General features: G+C 43.4%; 1 protein-coding gene across 8 annotated transcripts in view; it reads left to right on the forward strand.

The window, feature by feature from the left end:
• Positions 1 to 1,711: 1,711 nt before the first annotated feature.
• The window catches only part of Syt16 (synaptotagmin 16), a 247,584-nt gene continuing 226,700 nt past the window's right edge, over positions 1,712 to 22,595 (forward strand). For 3 of the 8 annotated variants that reach the window (XM_031355770.1, XM_031355771.1, XM_031355773.1), the window contains exon 1: positions 2,196 to 2,309. Coding sequence is in view for 3 of the 8 variants with exons in the window: in XM_031355775.1 (XP_031211635.1) it covers positions 2,297 to 2,309 (13 nt within the window). In the remaining 5 variants the exon portion in view is untranslated. Of the gene's footprint in view, positions 2,012 to 2,183; positions 2,310 to 3,751; positions 3,775 to 22,595 lie in introns of those variants that run through there. The other 5 variants (XM_031355775.1, XM_031355778.1, XM_031355777.1 and 2 more) reach the window with 4 other exon arrangements.

The raw sequence follows: 22,595 nt of genomic DNA on the forward strand, positions 1-22,595 counted from the left end.
AATTGCCGTGTGTTTCCCTTCAAGGGCTTTGGAAAAGTCAAAGAGAACAAGACTTGTGAGGACTTTGGAGGTGGGTGACAGGGCAGGAAACAGTGGCTGTCACATGCATGAACTAGTAACTGGTGGCCACCCGTGAGTGAGGTCTTCATAGTGTACCAGGGGTGCCCAACATTTTGGCACTTGATGCTATTATCTATAAAGTTCATGCTCTGTACTTTAGAGAACTGTAAAGTCCAGATTAAAAACATCACACACACACACATACACACACAATCTCAATACTTTTAAGTCAGTTTACAGTTTTTGTCTTTGACCACATTCATAGCTATCTTTAGCTGCATGCGACCTGTGGCTGTGTGGTAGATACTAGTACAGGCATCTATCCTTTGAAGTCTGCTAATTTCTCAGCCCTTTCTAGCTGACGTTTGGCTCTACTGCCCACATGTCGCTTGTGAAACCCAGGCTTTGGGTCATCATTATCCCTCTTATAATTTAGAAAAGCACTTTGATTAGTGAGTAAAGCGCTTCACAAATGTTCTGCCCCTTGGAGCCAAACCCACCTCTCTACCTTGCCAAACAAAATAGCTTAACTTTAAGGTTTTGGGGCTTCAGATAGGGTCACAGTTCTTGAGGCTTTTTTTTTTTTTTTTTTTTTTTTTTTTTTTTTTTCTCGAGACAGGGTTTCTCTGTGTAGTCCTGACTGTCCTGGAACTCACTCTGTAGACCAGGCTGGCCTCAGACTCAGAAATCTGCCTGCTTCTGCCTCCCAAATGCCGGGATTAAAGGCGTGCGCCACCACTGGCTGGCTTCTTGAGGCGTTTTTAATGCTCTTCTCGTTTCCCTTTTCCCCACTCAGCGTCTTTCAGGGTTTTGTTTTGTTTATTTGGGGACCTACCTCAGAGGGTTGTTGTAACTAAAACATGAACCTGGCGTCTGTGCTTCTTAACATCAAGTGTGCTTGAGGATCACATGTGCTATAAACAGATTAAAATGAAAGTCCCAGCCAGCAGAATGTGGATGTGGTGACCCTCACGGGGCTGACTCCCTCACCCACGTCCTCTGGACTGGTCAGAGAGGACTCCTTCGTGGTTCTCCAGCACCTTCCTTTGCCCACCTGATCAAATGGCAGCTGTTTCTGATTCTGCCTTACACCTGAATCCTGTTGGTGTCCACCCATGCCTGGAATGATGCCCACTGGCATCCTTACTGTTCGGGTTGAATGAGCTGCCTCAAACGGATCAAAGGCATCATGCCTATAAAATTAAACAACAACAAAAACCAACAACACCAAAAAACAAACAAACAAAAAAACAACAACAAAAATAAAAACAAGAAAACAATGGCTTCCTGTGCTTAGGTTTTGAATTTGAGCCAGTTGATGCTTGCCCATGTGGTGGTGATCTCTCATTTGTTACTGGTCCCTAAATATAGCAAGGATCTTTCAGTAATAGGTTTCTAGCGTTCAACAAGATGTACTGCGAACAAACACCCACAGGTGGACTTACTTGAAAGTCCTTTTAACCACGATGGCCCTTGAGGCAATTCTGAGTGTCTTTCTCATGAAGCTGGTCCTTTAATAGTCATCTGAACAGCTGGTGGTCTGGCTCACAATTATCCACTCATTAGTCGCCCATCCTGCCCACATCTAATTAGTTAATTGACCATTTATTCACTAACTCATTAATTCACGCAGGTTTCCAGTGAGAGTCCTCCATTAACTCACTTCATAGAGATCTGATAGCCTACTACACACAAGGCTCACCTTCACCTTGGAGACAAAACAAGAGGATGAGAGGAGCTCTTTAGCGAGTCTGGGTCCTCACACACTGGAAGCACCTGTGTGATCCTTGCTTCTCTCTCCCCCACCTGCTCCCCCCTTTGCTCCTTTCAGCTGGGGCTCAGGGTCGACATTGCTGGAAAGAAGCACCAGGCCTGGGTGAACTGAAAAAAGCGAGATAGGATACCAAGTGTTTGTTCAGCGGGCGAGAAACCTGGAGAGGAGCAGTTCCAGGTTGCTAGCTGCTTTGTCTTAGGGAAAGATGCTGCTGCGGGCTGGGCAGGGCAGGTTTGGTGGCGGCGGGCTGACCAGGCTCGGCTGGGGTGTGGGGACGCTGGCGGGGGCGACCCAGCTGGCAGCCACCATGGGGCGCGGGGCGGCGCGGCGGGGGCGCGCGGCGGGAACGTCTGTGCGCGTCGCGGCCCTCGAGCGCGCGGGGCCTGCCGAGAACGCGCGCGGCCGGGCGCGGCGTGGGTACCCCAGCCGCGGGCGGCCGCCCTGCAACCCCCCGACGCGACCATGGCGACTGACAGTAAGTGCGGGGGTTCCCCGGGGGCGGGGGCAAGGCATCCGGGGTGGCAAGTTCTCCTCCCGCGCGTGCCTGCCTTTGTGCCCAGCTCGCGGGGGCAGCGACGGGGTACCCCATCTCCAGAGCCGGCCCTTATCACCATGCCCATCACCTGCTATGGCTGACAGGACTGAAGAGGGTGGGGGATCCGACGACCTCTCAGGAGGGATGAGGCACCTGATCGTAGGGGGACACTTGATGCTTGAAGGCAGCCGGGCTGGGCCTCGCAGCCCTTTAGGGACTGCCTCCAGGCCCACAGCCAGTTTTTAGGGAGCCTAGTATTGGGGTGCTGTGAGTTCAAGGTTTTCCTGAAGTTCTGGGTCAGATTGGCACGCCCTCCTCCTGGTGAGTGGCTCCACTGGTCTCTGTTTTGGGGTTCTGAAGCCACAGACCTTACCTGGCTGTCATGGACAGTGAATGAAAGGGGCGTGCAGAGAAGGAAGGTTGAGACTGAAGTACTGGAAGAGTTAGCTTCCGGCTTGCCTGCTGTTGGCATCTTGGAGTCTTTGCTGCTGTTTTTGGAAATTAGGACTACCGCTAAGAAAACTGATTACATGTAGCTGTAGCTCGACCTGTTGTTAGTGGAACCTCAAAAGGAGTTCAGAGTAGAATAAGTCACACTTGTCTTAGACTTAGCATCTAAAGTCCATAGCAATAGTCAAGGCACACAGTAGGGACTTCACTCACTGAATGTACCGTGTGATTACAGATGCCAGTTATAAGGCAATTTTGAGAGACGAGAGGGGACAAAGATGGATGGTGAGAGTCAACATTTCATTATTTTTCTTTCAAACGAATCATTATCCAGCCAAGAACACAGCTTGCATACAGTACCGAGGATGCACTTTTTCTGAGTTAAAAGCCATGACATTTATATCTCCCAAGCCCCTCAGTAGTGGGATTGTGACCTTGTTTCCAACCTTAAAACTGTGGCTGTTGGATGTGAGGGCACAAGTCAGTATTTCTAGGACTTGAGCGGCTGAGGCAGGAGAATGTCAAGTTACAAACCCTGCCTCAAAAAAAGTATATGTATATGTAGATATGTGTATACACATGAGTGGCAAGACTTCCATACCCGGTAAAGTGATGGGTATCTCATAAGTGTGGGCACACAAAGAAATGGGCATGTGTGTAGTTGCTCTCTCATCTCCCATTCACCGTCATTTTGTTTGGACCCTTCCTTTCAACAATGTAGATGGGGGGGGGTGGTGGCACGAAATTATCTAATAGAGACAACTCTTTTTGTTCTCAGTTCTGCTTATATGGACAAAAGTGTACTCATTAGATGGGTCTAGGGGAAGAACTGATACATTTAGATTTTTATTAACAAAGAAATAATTGCCCTTGGCCTTATTTGTGTAAATGGTAATTAACGAGTTCCCGTGATATAGAATTTCTATCTTCAGCTCTTCAGGTAAAGGGATGACAGGTGAGAGGCAGGGGGGAACAACATCATGCGGTGAGTAGATGGCCTCACTGGGACACATCAAGCGTGTTCCCAATCTGACTTGGTGTTAGCTGATTGCTTTTGTTCTGCGTTTCTCGCCTCCTTACGTTTCTCCTTGAAGGAAAACCCATCTGTAAAGCCAGGCAAAGGGCAGATTGTTGTACTCTAGTCATTCTTGGAAGGGGTCCTGAAGGACCTTCTCTCTGACTATAGCTTGTGAGTATATGAAGGACACAGAGATATTTAAAAAGTATATATTTGTCTGGAAAACAGTCTTCACACACAAAAAGAATGTGACCCGGAGAGTCCGCCCTGTGTCCAGACACAAAGTCATAGATGGAAGGGCAGCTTCTAGAGAAGTTGGAGCCTTAGTTGGTTGCCAGTAAGTTATTGTGAGATGGTTAAGCACCCAAGTTTACATTGTAAATGACGCTACTCAGAGGTATTTTGAGCTGTGTTTGATGTAATGGGTAACTTTGTGTTCCAAGGTTGAGGTGGTTACTATTTGTCTTTCCTATGTGGCATTTGTTACATCATTAATACTTTTTATCAAGGGTCTTCATTTTTGAATCACTGTTGCATGGTATTTGAAGGTGTATTTGTATGTGTGCATGCTCATGTGTGCACATGGCAGGTATCCATAATCTGCCTTTAAGCATACATTTTCTCAAGGGGCTGGAGAGATGGGACTTCAGTTAAGAGTGTATTCTGCTCTTCTCAAGGATATGAGTTCAGCTCCCGGCCTACATGCTTGGCGGCTCACGGTCATCTGTAGCTCCAGCTGCGGGATGTCCAACGCCCTTGTCTGGTCTCTGAAAACACCCCCTCATAGGTGCACAGAGGCATATAATTTTAAAAAAATAAATCTTTAAAAAAGAAAGAAAAGCACTCAAGACACATTGTATAAAAGTATGAAAAATTCCAAGAGTAAATAGAATATTATTTAAAAAAGAGTACATTCTCCAGGATAGCAGGCATGTTTTGAATGGTTGGAAATAGCTGACTGAAGCATGCCCCCGAAGTCTTGGGCAAGTTTTGAGCTGCTGGACCTCCAGAGATGTTGCAGATAAGTATTTTTGCGTCTTAAGGAATTCCTCTGGATTGCTTGGGTTGTTCCTGGTCTGTTGCATTAACGATCACGAGTCATCTTTGCCTGGTCCATTCAGAAGCTGATTGCTGCTAACCCCAGGCAGTCTGTACCAGTAGCCATTCCTCCCACCCCTTTCTCCCAGAAGCTTGCAGCTACTTTTATCCTCATCTTTTCAGCTCCATCAGCAATGTCTACTCCTCCCTCTCAGTGTGGAGGGAAGTGAGTGAGCCAGGGCAGGAGGAGGTAAATGCAGGGCCCTAGCAAGTAGAGTTGGAGTTTTTCTTCCAGATGGGTGCTTGACATGTTCTAGTAGAACGTGTAGACTCTAAAGAAAGTTGCCTGAGTGCAAATAAATTCATCATTGGGCAAAACTATCTCCAGTCCCAGTAACGAGTGAGACGTTTACAAATGATGGCAACTATAACTTTAGGCAAAGAGTTAGAAAATTACAGAGTACCTGAAAACGTGGAATATTCATTGGTGGTGGTGTCTTCTGCAGAAAACATTGTGTTCTAATGAACACCACAGCCATAATCAGCTCAAGCAAGAGTCACCTGTGTGTAAAAGGTTGAAGGGGAGCAGTGTACTGCTAGCTTTAGGTCAACTTGACATAAGCTACAGTCTTCTTAGAGGAGGCACCGCAATTGAGAAGATGCTGTCCTGAGATCTGGCTGTAGGGTGTTTTCTTAGTGATTGATGGGGGAAGGCCAGACCCCATTGTCTATAGGATACCCTGAGTTGGTCCTGGGTTCTATAAGAAAGTATTCTGAGCAAGTCATGGAGATCAAGCCAGAAAGTAGCACCCTCCATGGCCTCTGCATCAATCGGCTCCTGCCTCCAGGTTCCTGCCCTGTTTGAGTTCCTGCCCTGACTTCCTTTGAGGATAAACAGTGATATAGCAAAACAAGTCCTTTGCTCTCTGAAGTGCTTTTGGTCATGGTGTTTCATCACAGCAATAGAAGCCTTAAGGCAAATGGAATACTTAAATTCTTAGGAGAATTTACTCACGGCTGTCTTGTTCGTTGTAAAACATGGGTAAATGGTCGTTTTATAGTGGAGGAGCCTGAGATGCATTGTCTTAAAGAATTACAACAACCTGCTGTCCCGATAGGAAGCTCTGGGGGGAGAACAGGATGCCACTTACCAAAAGATGTACAACCTGATTCTAATCACAAGGAGATGCCAGATAAACCCTAACTGAGGCACATTTGTAAATGTGAATGTCAGGGAGGACTGCAGAGGCTTTATCTATGCTAAGGAGACCGCCAGGGCAGTGGAGGATTTGAGGTTAAACTCTAGATCTGGAAGAGCAATGCTGTGGAGAATAGTGTTGTGATAGTTGATGAGATTTGAAGATGGGTTATGTTAATATAGGAGGTACATTTCAAATTTCACAAATTTTATGTTTTTATTACATTTAAAAGTGGACTGCACTTCTTGTTAGGGGAAGATGAAGTTCTTAGGAAGAGGGGGCATATATCTGCAACTAAATCGCAAATGTGTTGAGGAAACACAAATATATATGTATGTGTCTGTTTGTAAATGTATGCATGTCATATGAGCAGGAAAGGACTAAGGCAAGTATAGCGAGATATCATTTGGTGAGACTAGCTATCTCTTGGTCTTGCAATTTCTCTGTAAAATTTTTGGGATGTTGATTTGTATCCTAGCTATTCTAAACCAATGTTTTAGAGTTTAATTTTTGAAAGGCTCAAAATTATGGACTCCTAATTTTGGTTTGGCTCTTTATTATGGAAAACGTTATATGCACTGAAATATAATGGACCCCCATGCACCCGAGCGCCTCAGCTTTCACAAATTATCTTGTTCCATCCATTGCCATACTCCTAATTAATGCAGGTGTTTAGAAAGCAAGTCCAGACATAGTTACATTAGCTGTTGAAGGGTCAGTGTGCTATGTGCACACTTTCTTTCTGTACGGGGGTTATACCTAAGTGACAGTTAGATGACAGCCTTTAGGTATGGTCAGTGTCATGCACTAGCAGCAAGAGGTCTGGTAAGCTCAATGCTGTGGGACCCATGTGTTCAGGTCGAAGCGTGAGTAAGGCCTCACAAGTGTGAAGGAAAGATCTGGAAGGTTGCTGGCTCTTGCCTTGTTTTTCACCTCCTACTTCTGCTTTTTAAACCAAGATGAAATTTTACCCTGAGCTGGTTGAGCTGATGTTATAGTCATAAATCATCCTGGAAGTTAATCTGCACAAACACTTTTTCGTGCTATTTGAGTTCGATCCCACTTGTTTTAATTTCTGCTTGGCATTTGGAGTTGGCACACAGGCTGACACTTTTTCATGACTGACTTGATTCTCTAAACGACTGTGGATCATGTCCTACAGCTCCTTCAGGAGGGTTAGGTTCCCTCCTGAGTATGGTAGGTTTGCACGACATTTACTCTTAGGTCATTACAGTGTCGTTTAGTTGATAATTGCTATTTACATCATGTATTGAGAAACTCTCACCTGAGATTCCATTTAGCATTGGCTAGCTATACAATAAACCAGACAGTGACAGCTCTTTCCAGGGCAGTGGTTCTCAATCTTCCTAATGCTGTGGCCTTTTAATACAGTTTCTCATGTCGTGATGACCCCCCCAACCATAAATTGCTGTTGCTACTTCCTAACTATAATTTTGATATTGTTATGCATTGTAATGTAAATAAGTTTGTTTTCTGATGGTCTTCAGTGACACTGTGAATGGGTTGTTTTTATCCCAAAGGGGTTGAGAATCCATGCTCTAGCGGTTGAGAGCGGTATCTGAAGCGCACTATGAGGTTCTCACGGGTACCTTCCTATGAAGGATGCTGCACATCTCATGTTAGGGAGTTTACAGTTGTGGATGGATGCCATCCCTTTAGAATGGATTTCTTTTTTAAATCGATATCAATTTCTAGTTTTTAGCAGCATAGATTTTCATATTGTCAGAGTGTGATATTCTTTGGATTCTAATTTTAGGAATGCAGCAAGTCACACTTTGTAGTTTGACTCATAGTGGAGTGAAGGTTAAGATTTATAAGGTGATTTTTATCCAAACCCTACATAAAAACTCCCCTGGTTTATGTCGAGAGAACAGTCTAAACTACCAGTCCCTGGGTTTTCAGATGGTGTAACTGAGGCATCTTGGAGGCCTGGGTAGCTCGGTCAGGCGTGATGCAGTAGAAGGGAGCTCTGCTTAGCTTCCAAGGTCCTGAGCTATGAGCTCTGGCTTTGCCACTTAAAGGGTTGATGATTTCAGGTAAGCTGCCTTCCTTGAGGACCTTGCTTACTCCAGCCCTGAGAGCTACAAGAAGCAAGTGAGGTGGTGCAAAGCTCCTGTCACATAGTAGGTGTTAAATAAATATCTATTTGTTCCCTTCCTACAAGATGCTTCTCATAGCTATAGCTAATTTCATAATAACAATCCAGAAATAGGGTACCGAGCGATTAATTCTATTATTGTGAGGAATATAAAATGAAGACCAAATGTTCTGTTCAGAAATATAAGACTCTAGAACAAACCACGCAAGGTGCCGAGCTCTAGATTTTAAATAGAAGCATTAATTATAGTGTTTTCTTCTCCCATGTTCATTGTTTTGTGTAAGTTGGCATGTAGTGTGTACCGTATGTGTGTGCACTTATGATGCATATGCTGCTGGACACGGATGCTTGTGACCTTGAGGAAGTTCAGAGCCCAGAGTTCCTGACTTGAGCTCCTGCCCCAACTTCTCTTAGTGATGGAGTGGGACTTGAGAGTTGTTAAGATGAACTACACCTTTTCCTCCTCAAGTTGCTTTCAGTTTTATCACAGCAGTAGATACCCTAAGACAGACAATTGGCATTCAGCTGAAGTAAGTATTCATACCCTGCTGAACTTCTTGATGAGCCTCATGAGGCAAAGTCTTAAAGATGAACTTGGAAAAAAAAAAAGATTATCAGGCTCTGTTAAAGTGTTGCATATACTTTACTTAATTTCTATTCATTAATTGATATCTATCACATTAAAGTGAAATTGGAGAAAGAAAATTCATAATGATGAGTTTCTTGGGGACCTTTAAAATTTCAAAGTACCAAAGAGCTTTAGAGCATATCTCTTCTCCCATGGAAATGGGGTTGAAATAAATCTCCCTTTTGCTTCTCAAAACCCTAGATCTGGTTGTCCACACACATTTGAGAATGAGGGAGGGCTATGACTCAGGAATACATTTTTACGGGGGTCTCAGCTCTTGGTTTTTGGAAGGGACAATAATTTACAGACAGGTAGATATTCCAAAGTCCTATCTCCAGTTCTCTGTGAAGAGGTTGTGTGCAGAAGCCCAGCTGTCAATCTTTTGTGACTCTAGGTGGTGAGGAGTGTTAGCACGCCACACCCAGGACAGAATCTCTCTACCACAAGGAGATGCAGGCAGTTCCCAAGCCCCGAGCCTCTCTGCTTTGCTTCCTCTGTTGACTAAACAGTGGTCTCGCGAGACAGTGCAGTGGGCAGTCCCAGCAGAACACCGTTGTCTGGAAGGCTATGCGTCAGAGATTGATTCGTTCCTACTTCTGGAGGCTGAGTCCAAGATTATGGTGGCAGCGATGTCAGTGTCTGCTGAGGCCTCTCTTTCAGGCATAGCGATGGCTTGTTTTCCTCTATATCCTCATAGCATGGAAGGAAGAAAGTAGGTTACGTGAAATGCTCTCTTATAGAGCCGGTGGTCCTACAGGACTAGGGTCTCCCTTATGGTCACATTTATCCAGAATTGTCTCCTTCCGCCCTCTTTCCCCAGGCTTTTTAAAAAAGGATTTTTTTCATGTAGCCCTGGCTGTCCTGGAACTCACTCTGTAGATCAGGCTGACCTCGAACTTAGAGATCTGCCTCTGCCTCCCAAGTGCTGGGATTAAAGGAGTGGGCCACCACAGCCTGGCTCTAAATTATCTCTTCACACATTATTACACTTGGGGGTTCTAGAGGTTAAGGCTTGAATGGAAGAGTTTTGGAGGACAGATGGAGTCCATAATTCTTAGCGGTCTTGATGCCAAACTCTTTCCACAGCCTTCTAACTAATTCTCCTGATTATAGTCCTCATCTGTCTTTTACTTCTGAGGCAACGGGTGCTTTCCCTTCCCTGTATAGGATGCTGATGACACAAATGTTAATTTCCTTTGTTTCATTGCTCCCTGAGTTGTTCTGCCTAGTCCCCACAGTCTTATGTATTGTTCAAATGCTGGTAGACTTTCAAGATCATTGACTGTATTTGCTACTTTTCTCTTGGTGTGATGGGACATCCAGACAAAAGCAGCTTCCAGAAGAACAGGTTTATTTTGGGTTTGCAGTTCCAGAGGCAGCTGGACCACGAAGATACCTAGTAGCCAGGAAACAAGGCTAATCACGTTTCATCTCCACACAGGAAGCAAAGGGAGAACAGAAAGTGGGGCCAGGTTAGGGAGCCTCAAAGGCTGCTCCAGTGACTAACTTTCCTAGCAAGGATTCACTTCCTAAAGGTTCTATAACCTACTTAACCACAGCAACCAGCTGGGACCCACGCGTTCATGCACATGAGCCTATTGGGGGCCGTTCATGTTCAAACCACAGCACTACAGAGCCTTTGTTAGCACCATTTCCTGTTGAGCCTGCCTAGAGAGTGGGAAAAGTTTATTATATTTTCCAGTTCTGGTATCTCAGTTTTTTTTATTGTCTCAATTGTCTGAGACTTCTTTTTGTTTCTGCCCAATCTAACAACATGGTTTACTAAAAAAAAAAAAAAAACAAAAAAAAAACCAAAAAACCTGTAAAGTTCCCCTTTTACAATAAAAGTTATAGAAATAAAATCCCAACAAACTATAATACTCAAAAATCTTGGTTTATTAAACTATATCTTATGTATAATTGTGTGTATATCATCTGTCAACATGTGATTATGATTTGTTTTTTATATCACATATTTAGTACTAAATTGACTTATAAATAAAAGCTCATGTAAACCAAAGTTTTTAACTTGGCCTAAGTTAATTTTGTTCATAATAAAACTAAAATTTAATATATTAAAATGTAGTATATATATATATATATATTAGTATATATACATTATATTCATATATATTAATGAAAATGGCTAATGGTCTTGAATCTTTCTTTGGAACTTAAAATCCTAAAATCTGCCTTTAAGGGAAAGACATATAATCATGATTCTGGTCAATATGTATCTCCTTGATCCTTACCATTAATCTGATTATACAACATGGTCCCTGTTGCTTGAGGATTTAAATTAACTTTAAGAGAAGATTGCTCATGTTGGGCAGTGGTGGCGCACACCTTTAATCCCAGCACTTGGGAGACAGAGGCAGGCGGATTTCTGAGTTTGAGGCCAGCCTGGTTTTTAGAGTGAGTTCCACAAAACCAGGGCTATACAGAGAAACCCTGTCTCAAAAAACCAAAAAAAACAAAACAAAAACAAAAACAAAAACAAAACAAACAACAACAACAACAACAAAAAGGATGATTGCTCTTCTTCAAGGATACATTTTTCCTATTGGACAATTATCCTTCCTTAGATAAAAACAACTGTCTGTCTTCTAAATGTGTTTTATATGTAAGTAAACACACACACACACACTCACACACATTTTAAGAATTTTAAGTTTTTTTTAAAACCACTACAGCCTCTTTAAACAAATAAACAAACTGAACAAACAGAGTGTTTTCAAGATCTTGTAAATAAGCAGCAGGCCTTTGTAGCTTATTATATATAGTTTCCTTGGTTATAAATTGTCCTTATACATACTCTGTAAAGGCTTGCCAGTGTGCTTCTGGGTCACCTATACTCCCATCAATATTCCCTTACCAATCTCCTGTAATAAGCCCAGTAAGCTCACTGGTACTCCAGGGTGAGCTCTGCTTTGTCATTGGGACTTATGAAGAGGAGATAGATATTGCTTAGTTCTCCCCTTCCCCAGGGAGAAAATCCTCACAACAGATAGTAAATTCACTTGTTAATACTATTGCTTCAATGGTATAAAGAAACTTAAAAAATGTTATAAGGATAAAAAGATAAATTATTTTGGTAAAGAAGCATTTGCATATGGGATTATGATAGATGGATGTTTACAATATGAAAACAATAAAAGCCTTTGTAAGGTAGGGCATCAGAGTATCTGAAGGCACATAAAGCATGAAACATATGGATAACATATATGGCATTGTTTCTAAGGTTTCAGAGCAATACTTATGAAAACAAATGCATGTCTAATCAAAGCTTAAAACAATTTGACTGTTGAAATATTATACAGTAGTTAAAAGTACCAGATGAGTGTACCTGATCTGAGTGTTGGAGAACAACACTTGAAGTCTACTGTAATATAATCAGATACACTAAGGGGTAGGATATGTTCCCCTTCATTCTCCAAGGGCTGTGAGGTCCCACGGACTGCCAGTCATCTCTAGAAATGTTCTGCAACTGTGAAAAACACCTGTTCTCTTGTTCAGGGAGGCTATGGAGACCCCACTTGGTGAATCCTAACAGAGTCTAGTCTCTAAAGAGGAGGGCCGGCACAGAAGGGAGACTTCCATATGGCTTCCAAGGGAAGCCACAGCCAGGCCAAGCAAGGCCTTTGACTTATCCTCACATAGATGGACAACTGCTAAAAAGAAAAGCTCAAGAAATCAGATTACCTCACAAGCCCAAGTGACTCCTGAGGACTGGATTCTAACTGGCCTTAACAGAAAGGTGGCCATAAATGTTTTAAACATCCACCAGGAAAGTAGTCTCAAGGTTAAAATGATCTGTAGGTCTTCTCGACAATTCAAGGGACTGCATCCTCAGACATTCTATCTGGCCATAGGAAATGGTATTTGGATGATTATTTGTCACTAAGGATCCTCTTCTTGATATGTGTGCTCCCAGATGTATGACAAGAACTGTCCTGACCTGCTTTAGCACCGTAGTGCCTATCTACAGCTAGGAAACATGCCCATTTTCTTAAATGCTGAGGTCGGATTTAAAAGCTCTATTTACCAACCAGAGGACACTACCTCTATGTGGAAGAGCCCCCCTCATAGCTGTGAGTCTTTCTGTACCCAAACCCACCCACGTGCCCTGATTAAAGAGGGATGCCAGATAAGCTGCTGTTCAACTCACAGGTTTGAGAAATTCTTAGGCTATCCAAGTGGAATCCTTGAACACTGCTGGACATGACACCCTATAAAAGTAACTCAATAGATTCTATTTTTTCCCTTAAATTGTTAATTAGATGCTGACTTTAAGTGACTTGTCTTACAAAGCTTCTAGGTGCTTCTATGGGAGTCTGATGTAATAAACCACTGATTCCCTTTATCTTACCCTTCTGTGGGATTCTGGTACATGGTCCAGCCAGTTGTACAGTTGTACAAAAGAAAAAACTTATGTTAATCCTGTTGTAATTGTTTTCTTATTAACTTTACCTCTCTCTTTTTTTTTTTTAAGTTTTATTTTATTTATATGAGTACACTGTAGCTGTCTTCAGATCCAGAAGAGGGCATCAGATTCCATTACAAATGGTTGTGAGCCACCATGTGGTTGCTGGAAATTGAACTCAGGACCTCTGGAAGATCAGTCAGTGCTCTTAACCGCTGAGCCATTTCTCCAGCCCTGACTTTACTTCATAGTAATGGTTGTAACAAAACAGTGACAAAAATAATTAGTATTCCTAACCCCTATCGCAGTCTGCCAAGGGTTCTATAGATGGTTTTCTTGCATGTTATCTTCTTCCAGTAAGGGGGAAATAATTTTCTTAACTATGCTCTCAGTAAGAATTATAATAGTCCTAACAGTCTCATTTTTTGTGTATTACAAATACTACCTCAGTCACATGACACACTAGGAAGATGCATATTGCCATGAAATGGATGATTTATGTTAGAGATCTTTCCCATATTGCTTTTTATTTGTGGTTCTGTATCTAGATCCTCCCCATTTGCTAGCTTGAAAGGCAGTTTGGGTGATCTCTAAAAAGGTGACTAAAGGTGACTAACAGCTCATCTCTCTGTTGCGTGTAGATTTAGGCTATTACCTTTACTCCGAGAAAGCTATGTTGTACCAGCCCTGTCCCGGCTTCCCTTTAGCTCTACCCGCCTTTAGCTCTGGGAGAGGACTACACTACTAGCCTGCCTGTTCCCCATTCCCAGCTTCCCTTGAGTCCTGGGACAAAACACACACACATAGTTTGTTCCTTTTCTACTTGCCTTAGGATACAATTGCTGGGTGTTACTATCTCCCACCTAGAAAAGCATGCCCTTAATAATATTTTTATCTTTGCTGCTCCCACCTGCCCTAACCTTCAGTGGCTCCTCCCACATAGCCCCTGCCAAACATCCATGACCACCTGCCTGTAAGCAGTGGCCGCAGGCCCCAGCTCCTCCTGAGACCTCACATGGCTGCTGGCTTCTTCTTCCCCTAAAGCATGGCAGAACACCTTCCTTTCCTTCCTTGTGTCTTTTTCCTTCTGGAACTGGAAGTCCCGCCTGTACCTTCCACCCAGTAATCCCCTCCTCTCCTTCTTTCTTTACTGACAGATCAAGAACCAATTGGAGAACAGGACCATAGAGGCAATCACTTGGATTGCCATTTTGGGTATTATTGTTATTTTTTTTCAGGCCTCAGAACTGAAACAGCCAGACTGAAGGCATCTTTGCATCTCTGCTCTCAGAACACCTGAAAGAAACCCCAGATCAGCTTAACACTCTTCAATGTCAACTGTGTTGATTACTGCAGGACTGCAAACTTAAGGAGGACTAGCTCTCCTGCCTATCACTAAGATCTTCCAGCTATCGATAAGGGTGGAATTCGTGCGGTCTTCTAGGGACAATGCTAACTGATTCTAGATTGGGCTCAAACGCGTAGGGACCAGACAACCACAGGCCTCTCCCTGTGAATGGGCTTTTTGTTTTCTTCCACCATGGCTCCTCCCCATGAGGTTCTTTCCTGCTTATTATCCTCAGACTGAGGGTTTCCCCTGTCCTTTACATGTTTGACTTACTGGGCACAACTCTTCTAAAACAACCAGACTTACCCCTATACCCAAATGGGAATTTTCTATGTAGACGCTGGTGGCTTTCACCCTACAAGAGTTCCATTTGTTCTTGAGACATCTGTAACAGTACATGTTGGGTCCTGTGGAGGAGCTCTGGCTGAGAGGAACCTTTTTCCCTTTCACCCCAGACCAGATGCAGCTCTTTCCATCAGCCCTCTGTTTTCTCCCGTTCCCTTCCTTTGTTGCTGCTTTGCTGCTTCTGCTATAGTACACTCCCAGCAGTGGGACTTGCCAGTGTCACCCCAAATAACCGGATCTGGAAGTAACCATAACTTTTAGCATTCTTTTACATCCCCTGTATTACAACCCTTGGCTTCATTCAATATTACCCTTACTTCACCCATGCTAGGGCACCCCTCCATTGATAACTTTTCAAAGTAAACGTTCTATGGGCTCTTACCTCTCCCTTTCATCTCCATACAAGACAGCAGGGTCCTCCCACTCTAAACAAAACTCAACATCTTGTAAAGGCAGGCAGTTCCAGTTACTCATCCAACTGCTGGGTCTGTCTGTCCACTAAGGGTCAGTGCTCTGGAGCTGCCCCTGTTCCCTGGTCACTGTGGATCCACACCCTTCTCAGGCTGTATCTTTACATAATGTCCAGCTCCTTCCCAGACCCTGCACCCACCCATAGCAGACCTCCAGCCTTTTACCATCCACCACTCTTTCCACAATCCTAAACGTTGAGCCAACTTACCAACTCTTCTGGCATCCTTCCTGTTCCAACACAATCCACCCTGCCAAATACCCACAGCTCTTCCAGACTCGATACAAATCCTTCTCTTTGCCCTTTATGTAAGTCCTATTGATGGGCACCTACCTCCTCTCATTGGCTCACTCTGTCTGTCCATCCCCGCACTTCTTTGGCAAGTCCCAGTTTATTCTGTAACATAATCCTGTTTTTAGGGTTATGCTTTTTAAACATTTTCTCCAAGAGTACAAAATGGCAATCACGTGATTCATCATAGCTGATCAAGTTAAAACTCTCCTCCTTCAAAGTGACCAGAGGATCCACCTTACTTCATTTTTCCTCCTTCCTTCCCTTCATTTCTTTTTTTGAGACAGGAACTCACTATGTAGCTCAGACTATCCCTGAACTTACTCTTTAGACCAGGCTGGCCTCCACTCACAGAGATCCTCCTGCCTCTGCCTCCCAGGTGCTGGGTTTAAAGGCCTGTGCTACTACATCTGATGAGGACCTTCTTTTACCATAGTCCTTGAACTGCCCTCTCCAGAGATGACTCCACAGCTTGGAACTGCTAAAAGACAAAGCTTCTACTTCTTTTTGTTTGTTTGTTTTTGTTTTGTTTTCAAGGTCTGCAATAATAGAATGCTCTGACTGCAGAAAACCAGAAGGCCCCTGGATCATTCACGCTGTCACCCCAGGCAACTGTCACTCCTTTGTTCCAGCCCAAGGCCTTCATTCCCACACACTTTATACAATCTGGAGGCTGAACTCCCGGGGGGGGGGGGGGGGGGGGGGGGGGGGGGGGGGTTAGTTGGTTTCTCTAGTCTCTTAACTCCCTGCTCCTACTCCTAAGCATCTCTTAGGCGCCCTGCTTTGTTTTGAACAACTGTTCTTGCTCTTGCATTTCGGCAGCGGCAGCGATGCCACGAGGGGAACAGATTCTGTTTTTCCTCAACAGATACATGCATGATACCTTCACTCCAGACATTTGGATATTTTGGTTTAAATGAAAAACTGTTCCTCATAGTCTCTGGCCTTTGAATATTTGGTTTCCAGTTGGTGCCATTTTGAGAGCCTTAGAAAGTATGACCCTACTGGAGGAAGTTTGTCACTGGGGATGGGCTTTGGGAGTTCAAAGACTCAGGCTGTATCCAGGTTACTCTCTGTCTCCTGCTTGACGTGAACTCTCAGCTGTCCCCCTCTGTCCCCCCCACCCCCCATGCCTTGCCTGGGGCTTGCTGCTGTGCTCCCCTGCTCTGATGGTGACAGACCCATCCCTCTGGAACCACAGACCAAAATAAACTCTTCTATCCTTCTTCCTTCAGTGAGTTGCCATGGTCTTGGTACTCCATCACAGTAGTGGCAAGTGACTAATGTGGAGTGTAGCCAGTCAAATGGTGTTTGGAGGGAAAGAAATTTACATCCTAGAGACATGAACAACCTTAAACTGAAGATCAGCCCTGTGCAGAGTAAAACCCTGTAGCCTCTCTGCTCTGTCCCTCCCCTCCCCATTCCTCAGTGTCTTCGGTTCTCTACAGAATGACCTTTGGATTCATTTTCCTACAGAGCAATTCTGCTATTCTGTCTTTTTCCTTTTCTCCAATAGCCAGGATTTTTATTACAGACAAGAGAACCCACTCAACTGCTAAAACAAAAACAAAACCAAACAAAACCAAACAAAACCAAAGCGGGATTTAGCTGTTGACTCTAGGGCACGTCGAAGAGTTAATGGGAGGACCAGGGGAATAGCTTACTGTTCACAGAGTCATAGGGAATGTCTGCATTCACTTATATTTTTCTTAGTTTCTTTCATAATGATTTTTTTGATGCCTCTCTTCACTTTCATTTTTGAGTCATAGCTGTATAACCAACATGGGGACCCTGATGGTTCACCTGCCTCTGCTGCTCATGGCTGGGCTTCAGCTGTGTGCTGCTCTGCTGGTATGATTTTCTAGATTTCTTTGGATATGTTAAAAAAACCTTTTAAGTAAATTAATTTATTTAGATTTTATCACTTTATGCATAGGAGTGTTTGCCTGCAAGTGTGCAGGCACACCATGTGCATTCCTTCTACGTGTACAGGTAAGAATACATAGCCTCCCCTGAACTGAAACGATGGATGGTTGCGGGTACTTGGAACCAAACACAGGTCCTCCATAAGAGCAACAAATTCTCTAACCACTGAGCAATCTCTCCAGCTCATAAGCCCCCCGCCCTTTTTGGTTTTTTGAGACAGGGTTTCTCTTATAGCCCTGGCTGTCCTGGAACTCACTCTGTAGACCAGGCTGGCCTAGAACTCAGAAATCCGCCTGCCTCTGCCTTCCAAGTGCTGGGATTAAAGGCGTGCGCCACCACCGCCCGGCATAAAAACCCTTTTAAGATTATGTTTGTGTGTGCACATGTGCGTGCATGTGTGTGTGTGTGTATGTGTGTGTGTGTGTGTGTGTGTGTGTGTGTGTGTGAGAGAGAGAGAGAGAGAGAGAGAGAGAGAGAGAGAGAGAGAGAGAGAGAGAGAGAGAATGTATACATGCTACAATGTATTTGTGGAGTTGGAGGACAAATTGATTTTCTCCTTCTGCCACGTGGGTCCTAGGGTTCAAACTCAGATCATCAGGCTTGGAGGCAGCCATCTTTACCCACAGCCCTCTTTTGAATTTTTTGTGGAGGAGGTTCAAAAATGAATGCTCAGTATGCTTCCTTTTTCTCTCGTGAGTTCTTAGTTCTTTCCTAGTGTCAGATTCTCCAGTCTGCAGAAGGTAAGCTAGTACATACATCCTGGCAAAGGAGGTCTAAGGAAAATGAAGGCCTGTTGAGCTACTGGTCTCTCTTGTCTGAGGCTGTTGACTGTGTGTGGCCTCAAGGATTTGACTTTGAGCTTGTCTCTTTCTGTTTAAAGGCCTTCTCAAGACCAGGGACAGGGTTGTTTCTAATGGACTTCCATTGATCCTTCTCCAAAAAGGCAAAGCAGTTATGTCAAAGGCATATTTGCCTCACTAAGGCTCTTGAAGGGCTTGTCTCCGGGAAACACATTAACGAGAGGAGACTGCTCAGAGGAAAGCCCTTTACTTGTGAAGGAATGGGCACCCCAGCCATGCTAGTCTTAATTCTCTGCTGTATTCACTAACCACGCTAAGGTTCCACACTGTACACTGTGGATCGGCTCTGGTGCGCAGCATCACCCTGCCACCGTGTGGCCATATTGAGAACTGCACATTCCCCCGCTATTGGCTTCCTTCCTCCCTGGTGTCCTGCAAGGCTGGAATTGGTCACCCTGAATGGCTCTTTGAACTAATATAATGTGAAGAGCTTATTAAAAAAAAGAGCTTTATAATAAATTTTAAAAGAAAATATTTTTAGTAAATTTCATCAGTTGTGTAAAACCACCTTGGTGTGCTAGATAATGTGTGTGCAAATCAAGACTGGCCAAAGTTATGTTACAAAACTGGTTAAGGGGGATGGTCTAAGGTTGTACATTTTCTGTGCATTGAAGGAACATATATAGCAGGCCTCAATGCTATATACATACATATATATATATTAATTTAGGTGATAATTATATTTTAGGTCACAACCTGTTTTCTTTTTTTCTTCTTTGTTAATTCTGTGATTCCTGATGGAGAACAAGAAATACAGTTTCTGTCATTATTACGGTACCTTTCCACTCATCAGGATAACGTAAGTCTGAGGCTGGTGTTAGGGCAATCCCCACAGAGGCGCCATTGTGCCACTGCACACACTGCTCTGCAGCAGCCGAGTGCTAGATCCACTCATCGAAGCTGTCAGATGACCTTTCCTAGCCATTCACACCACTGGCCACTGCTGTACGGTGCCTAGCGATCACCATCTGAGGGCTTTCTGGAATAGCTCCTCTAATCCCTACCCACCCAGGTAGAGATGGGAATGGGACTTGGGTTCTATACTTCTTCCAGCTTCCTCCTCTCTCGGTATTGAAGAATATCTGCATTCTTTTACTCTCCTGTACAACCCCCTGCCTACATGGGAACTGTCTGAAACTTTGTTAGGAGCCATAAACTACTAGGTATATGTTTCGACTATCGCCAAGAAATCTAGAACCCCATGTGTCTAGTCATCTGAAGTGACGATAATAGAGGCTGGCGGCAGGGACAAGGCAGACCCCAACATCTCTACCGTGTCTGGTGTAGGAGTGGATCGGAAACCTCGGCTGGTGAAATTGTCTCTTTACTTGGGTCAGCCCTACTGTTGGGAGAACACTTCCTCAGTGAGGTGCAACCTTAGCCTGAGGCTTACACGTGGTTCTAGCAACAGAATCTAGATGATGTCACAGCCATGATGGATGGTGAATGACTATCAGTGGGAGACGTGTTGGTTCTGGCTGTGTGTCGTGACTCAGTGTGGTGCACCTGGAGGAGTTAATTGGAAAAGCGAGCAGAGGTTGGGCAGAAGGCTAACCACAGAGGACCTCATTTACTATGCTAATACAATTGCTCCCTTAGCCCAGCACACCACAGTCCATTTCCTATTGCATTACGTCCCCAGAGGCTAGCCTAGAGGACTACGGAAGTCTCTCAGGGCTAACTGAGCATCTGTGTTTTTAATTTTACAATCAGGAGAATGTTTCTAAACTGGGAGTACCTTGGAGAAGAAGGAGGGAAAGAGAAGATGAGCAGAAGAACATAGGAGACAGGAAGGAGGGCAGAAATGAGGTAGCTGTCATTAGACTGGGCAGTCGAGGGCTGTGGGGATTGAAATCAGACCATGTATGGGCATAGGAGTTATTTCAGGGGTGCCATCTAGGGCTTTTCTATATAAGGCTTGATAGGTGTCTGGGATTAGGTACTGCGGGTGAGGAAGACATAAAAGATGAGACTTTTCAACTTTAGAAAGTGACTGCTTGAAAATGGTGTCATTTGAGACAGAGATAAAGAGGGAGCCGATTTGGAGGCCAAGCATACCCTGTGGGTCCATTTATGGTGCACATCAGACTTCTGGATAGAGGCAAAGCAGCCTATTAGAAGGCTGGGCGAGGAGCTTGACAGGGTTGGAGGCTTGATGTTGGGAAGCATTGGTGCACACGCCTTGGAGAAGCCCTTAGGGTGAGCATCTTCACACAGAGACGAGGAGAGTGGGCCCAGCATTGGGTCCAAAGCTGCAGACCTCATTCTCAGCACCTGCATTAAGATTCATAACCAGTTCCAGAGGACCCAGTGGCATCTTCATGTATGTCTGCATGCGTGGTCATCTGTGTGAAAGCTTGAGGTTGTTCCTAGGCGTGCTCTTCAATTTCTCTCCATTTTCTGAGATGAGGTTTCTTGCTGAACTCAGAGCTTGCTAATTAGGGCACCCTAGCTACTCAACTTCGCAGGAGATGGCAGCGTCTCTTTCTCTGCCTACCAAGGACCGAGATTTCAGTTGAAGTCCACCTAGCTTTATAACTCCAGTCCTTCACTTGTACACTTACCACTGAGTACTCTCCCTGGCTCTGGGGGAGTCATTTTTTTTTTTTATTTTGAAAGTTTATTGATTTTTTTTGGGATGTACATATTCACAAATGTAGTACATATTGATAGGGTATTTTTGTCATATTCTTTAAAATTTATAAAATATTATAACAATAAAAATGAGTATTATAAAAGTTGTTTGATATAAAACAACAATCAATTTAACAGTCTTATGTAGATACTTGTCTATAGCAATAGTGAAAATACATTTTTATCAATATAAATTTTAAATAACTCCAAACATCTTAGCTGTATACCTAAAAATAATACATCACTGCTAGTATTTTCTTAAATGAACATAAATATATAAAGTCTTTTTGTTTGTTTTATATTTAGTAGAGTTTAAAATCTTGGCTCTTACTGTGGTACAAGCCCAAAATAAGAACAATTTTTAGACATTGGGTTTTATTGTAATAAGGCTTTATTTCAATGACCCTCACATCACCAAAGGATTTTACCCCCATCGTAGCTAAGCTGAGAGTTGATAGTTCTGCTGCACCAAGAAATGAATTGTAGGGTCAATTTTTGGATACAGACTTCCTGCTATGGTCAAAGCTATTTGATTTGAGTGAGTGACTTCATTCTTAGCCCACAGAGAACAGGTTACGTTCATTTAAGAAATGGTATAGGTATTAAGATGACCTATCCATAAAGTCATTCGCCAACTGTTTCAATGAACAATGGTTCTGCTTGGAGGGTGGCACAGACATTAGGTGAGGGTAAAAATTTGGTTCATTATCTGTGATAATTTGGAAAAGCATTCATCTGGGAGAAAGAGTAACTTATAAAATCCTCTTCTTCAAACTTGATACAAGAGTTACAAATGTCAAGCAAAGCATTCGGTTTCACTTTGTTATTCTCTTATAAGCCACCTCCCTAGTTAATTGTCTATGTTTCTTTTGCGTATATAAATACTTTTAAAATATATAAGCTGTTCTGAAAACCATAGTATAGTGTAAAAACATGAAATAAACAATACTACTAATAGAGAGGCTGAGATAGGAGAAGCAAGATTTCAAGACCCCTATGTTGTACACAGCAAGACACTGTCACAAACAAACAAGCTGACAGTGTATATGGATTGTACAATGTTGGACCTATTTCTCCAATTACTGAAGTAGAGAGATCATTGGATGACAATCATCAAATTTCTAATTCCTCATCATCAAATTTCTAATTCCTCATATTATTGGATTTCAATCGATTAGGATATGTTGGTAATATTAATTTTCAAATTAATATATTAAGAAAAGTAATTGTCACTTCCTGTTGTTTTTGTTGTAAGAGGTGGAATTAGGTTTGTGTGGATTTGTTGAAAGATTACCTTCTTGCTTCTTCTAGGGTGTAGTTTTGCTCCTTATGTTGATGTTTTCCATCTATTACCCTTTGTAGGGCTGGATTTGTGGCAAGATATTGTGTAAATTTTGTTTTGTCATGGATTATCTTGTTTTCTCCATCGATGGTAATTGAGAGTTTTGCTGGGTATAGTAGCCTGGGCTGGCATTTGT

Source organism: Mastomys coucha, unplaced genomic scaffold (genome assembly GCF_008632895.1).
Source record: "Mastomys coucha isolate ucsf_1 unplaced genomic scaffold, UCSF_Mcou_1 pScaffold6, whole genome shotgun sequence".
Lineage (NCBI taxonomy): Eukaryota > Metazoa > Chordata > Mammalia > Rodentia > Muridae > Mastomys > Mastomys coucha.